Genomic DNA, 3,908 nt, shown 5'->3' on the forward strand with positions numbered 1-3,908 from the left:
AAATGTACTAGAATTTTAATTCTGACCATCCTTGTTAGCAGAATGGTTATCATAACCACAAATTCCAGTCTGTTTATTGAGCCTGAAATCGATGTGAATGGCTGCCGTTTTGTTTTTAGACAGCGTCTTCTGATGTGCAGGTCAGACTGGAACTTACTGTGTAGCTGAGGACAACTTTGAATTTCTGATTCTCCTGCCTCCACCTCCCAGGGCATTCGAGGCATGTACCACCCTGCCCAGTTTTATGCTGGAAATTGAACCCAGAGCCTCATGTATTTAGGCAACTACTCTACTGAGCTCCACACCCAGCACCTGTGAATGGCTCTTCATGAATATCTCGTCACTAAGATGGCCTGATATCACCCATCAAGTCACCTGAGTGTGTCTATTTCCACATCTAGCATTATGCTACCACCTGTGTCACTTCTAAACAGTTTAGAATCAGCAAAGGTTCTGGGCTCCAGGTAGACATGGTCTCAAATAAGTTACAACTATGACCAGACAATACACAGGGCTCTGGTTGGAAAAATAAAGGTTAGAGCTGTCGCACAAGGCGAATGAGGTCTGCGGCACAAGCTCAGCCAGGTCAGTGCTGGCACTGTCTGGAGGCTCTAAGGTCAAAGACAAAAGGGAGAGCTTAGAATGTCTGAGCTCTTGGTTTTTTTTGGTCTTTTTGAGACAGGGTTTCCTTGTAGCCCCAGCTGTCCTGGAACTCACTATGTAGACCAGGCTGGCTTTGAACTCAGAGAGATCCGCCTGCCTCTGCCTCCCAAATGCTGGGATTAAAGGCGTGTACCACCACGCCAGGCTATGAGCTCTTGGTTTTTGAGGTTTATGATTTCGAAGAGGAATCTGTGGTAACCCAAAAGCTCCAAACATGGTAGATACTGAGAAAAACCATGTAGAGAAGCCATACAATTCTGTCAATAACAACAAAACTATCTGTGTTAAAGTGCAGAATTACAGGTAAAAATGAGCCAACTGTCTATAATGTTTAAAAGAAGGGACTTAGGGGAGTCAGCAAAAATGGATCAGCAGGTAAGGGTGCTTGCTGCCAAGCCTGGTGACCTGAGTTCAAATCCCAGGACCCACATGGTAGAAGCAGAGAACCTCAGTTCTAAACTTGCATTCTGAGTTCTGTGTGGTGGTGCACACCTTTAATTCCAGCAGAGGATAGCTCTCTGTGAGATGGAGGCCAGCCTAGACTACATAGTGAGTTCTGGGCCAGCTGTGGCTACAGGGACACCCTGTCTCAAAAAACCAGAAAAAAAACCCAAAAAGAAATGAAACGTAAGCCCCTGTAGTCTAAGGAAGGTAGTTCAAGAAAAAGGTCTCCAGCTGTGGCTTTTTCACCTGCTATCCTGACTCAAATTCAGTTACTAGGGCACAGTGGTGCACACCTGTATGCTCAGAGGCAGGCAGATCTTTGTGAGGCCAGCTGGGGCTATAGGGAGACCCTATCTCAACAACAAGCAACCCCCCCCCCCCAAGCCCAAAACAACCTAAAACACCAAAACCAAAAAATTCAGTTAGTTAGGTGGCAAGGGGTTCAGTTTCCAGCATCTACATGGTTGCTAACTCCAGTTCCATAACTCCAGTTTCAAGGGATCCAATGCCCTCTTTTGACCTCTGTGGAACACTGCACACGGTACACTTACATACATGTGGGCAAAAACTTATACACATCAAATACAAATAAATTAAAAAAATTCTGTTAGAAGTAACTTCTGGGGCTGGAGCTGGAGAGATGGCTCAGTGGTTAAAAGCACTGGCTGTTCTTGTGGAGGACTTGGATTCAATTCCCAGCACCCCATGCCGGGTAACAACCAGTTCCGAGGGAATTCAACACTTCTACAGGTATTGCATGACATGGGTGTGCGTATACACAGGCAGGCAATACACTCATAGTAAATTTTTTTAGAAGTAATTTCTGAGCTTAAACATTTCAACATTCTACCAAGTTGACTGTATCATAAACATATCCCCACAAGCATGGAATGACTTAAGCTGCATTCCCAGACCGGAGCAGGGACAAGGCTGCGGTGGGGCACAGCTACCCAAGACTGTGAGGCTGTCTTGGCACAGGCTGTTCCCTCCAGATTTTGTTGGATGATGAAGTGAGAGACCGGAAAAACCCGCTGTCATACAACAAATCACCACAAGGGCTAAGGGTGGAAATCTGAGCTGCTGCTGGGTTTTAAACACATGACCAGTGTTCTGCCAATCACCCCCAATGTACAGTCCAGAATTAACTTGCTTGCATTCACGGTATAAGCAGATAACTCTCCACAATAAGGTACCAGAGAGAAGGACGTCCTTCTGTAACTACACACACATGAAATGTGATCCTTCTGTGAGCTGTGGCGGAGTGGATGGATCTGGTGATGCCGAGGACTCAGGAGACTGGGACAGACTTTTCACTAAAATACACCAAGAAAATGGAAGAAGGTAAGTGTGCGCATATAAGTATATAAATATGTACAATGATATTTATCTACCATTTATTTATGTTGTGTGTGTGTGCGTGTGTGTGTATACGCCACAGCATGCCTGTGGAGGCCAGAGGACTGCTTGCGGGAGTCAGCTCTCTTCTCCCACATACGGTCTGAGAAGTCCCACTCAGCTCCTCAGGCTGGGCAGCCAGTGTGTTTACTCACTGAGTCAGTTTTCAGGCCTAGAGGCCCACAGGATAAATAAGCATCATTAAGACATACTGGAAAAGTTGGTCCTAATGCTGTGATCCCACAACCATCTGAACAGGTCTGGGGAAGGAGGAGAAGCTGTTTGTGTTCTGTTGTGATGCTCTAACCTGGCAACTGAATATTCAGTATCAAACGTCTCCTGAACCCTGTTTAAATTTTTCTTTGCTTTTTTTTTTTCTCTTTTTTTTTGCTTTGAGGTCAATTCCCGGATGTGTATCACAAGATCCTGTTATGTTTTCTCTAGTTCTTGCACTAACAACTACACAGATCTCAACGTTGCAGCACTTCAAGCCAGAGCCACTGCACCGCAACCAAGCAGTCATGATGATTAAGCAGTGATATCTCCTGTGCTCATTGCCTGTTTGCTGTCAGCAGCAGAGGACACGAAACAGACAGGACTTGGGACTTTTAATGAGGGAACACAGCTGCAGACAGGCATGCTCTATGCATGTAAAATACAGAAAATGGGAGGGTGGGTTCCGACCTCAATTGGTATAGTGGCTCTCCTCTCAGCAAACCCCCGGAGAGTGCCGAGTTCTGGCCTCCCTCTGACAGAGGGCCTGAGAATGTGGGGACTGCTGAGAGCGCCCAGAGCCAGCCTCCCCTAAATGCTCCGTACCCATGCCACTACCTGGGATATCCTGAGGGCCCTCTCAAGGCCCCAGGGCACATCTGGCTTTGGTAGGCTAAGGCTGAGCATCCTAGCAGACAGGCTCAGAGGGTGGGTTTCAACCTCCATTGGTGCCATGGCTCTGATATCAGCAGACCACCAGAGAGTGCCCAGTTCTAGCCTCCCTCTGGCATAGGAGCCGAGAACTCAGGGCACTACCTGAGAGCACCCGGATCGTGTCTCCACGTGTGAAGGAAGCCTGAGTGTACCTGACTGAAACCTGAATTGGGCTTCTGTGGGTACGCCTGAATAGCTGATCTGAAGCCATCAGTTCCCTCCAAATTAAATCTGAGAGAACCTGAACCCTGTACCAACCAGCTTTACATAACCAATAAAGAAAGGATCTAGGAAGCCCTATAACACTCATAGCAGAATCATAAACAACAAAAAAGATTCACATGCCAAAATCACAATGAAAGAATAATGGAAAGCTAAAACCTTATGTCCTCACCAAACTCCACCAATCCTGTAGAAGAGTTCTACAAGGTGAACCCCCTAGAGATAACACAGAACATTGAATTTAAAAGGACAGTCAT

The 3,908-nt window shown here is 46.4% G+C and overlaps 1 protein-coding gene across 11 annotated transcripts in view; it reads right to left on the reverse strand.

Annotated features, from left to right (window-relative positions):
* Plekha5 (pleckstrin homology domain containing A5) overlaps window positions 1-3,908 on the reverse strand; it is a 107,832-nt gene that overhangs the window by 1,550 nt on the left and 102,374 nt on the right. For 5 of the 11 annotated variants that reach the window (XM_029555446.1, XM_029555444.1, XM_029555445.1 and 2 more), the window contains one exon: window positions 2,334-2,420. The exons of 1 other annotated variant lie outside the window; for it this stretch is intronic. In XM_029555446.1, coding sequence (XP_029411306.1) covers window positions 2,334-2,420 — 87 coding nt within the window. Of the gene's footprint in view, window positions 1-2,300; window positions 2,421-3,908 lie in introns of all 11 variants that reach the window. 5 more of the 11 variants (XM_017802881.2, XM_029555447.1, XM_029555439.1 and 2 more) reach the window with 2 other exon arrangements.

The sequence above is a fragment of the Nannospalax galili genome, unplaced genomic scaffold (assembly GCF_000622305.1).
Source record: "Nannospalax galili isolate Female #2095 unplaced genomic scaffold, S.galili_v1.0 scaffold1526, whole genome shotgun sequence".
NCBI lineage: Eukaryota > Metazoa > Chordata > Mammalia > Rodentia > Spalacidae > Nannospalax > Nannospalax galili.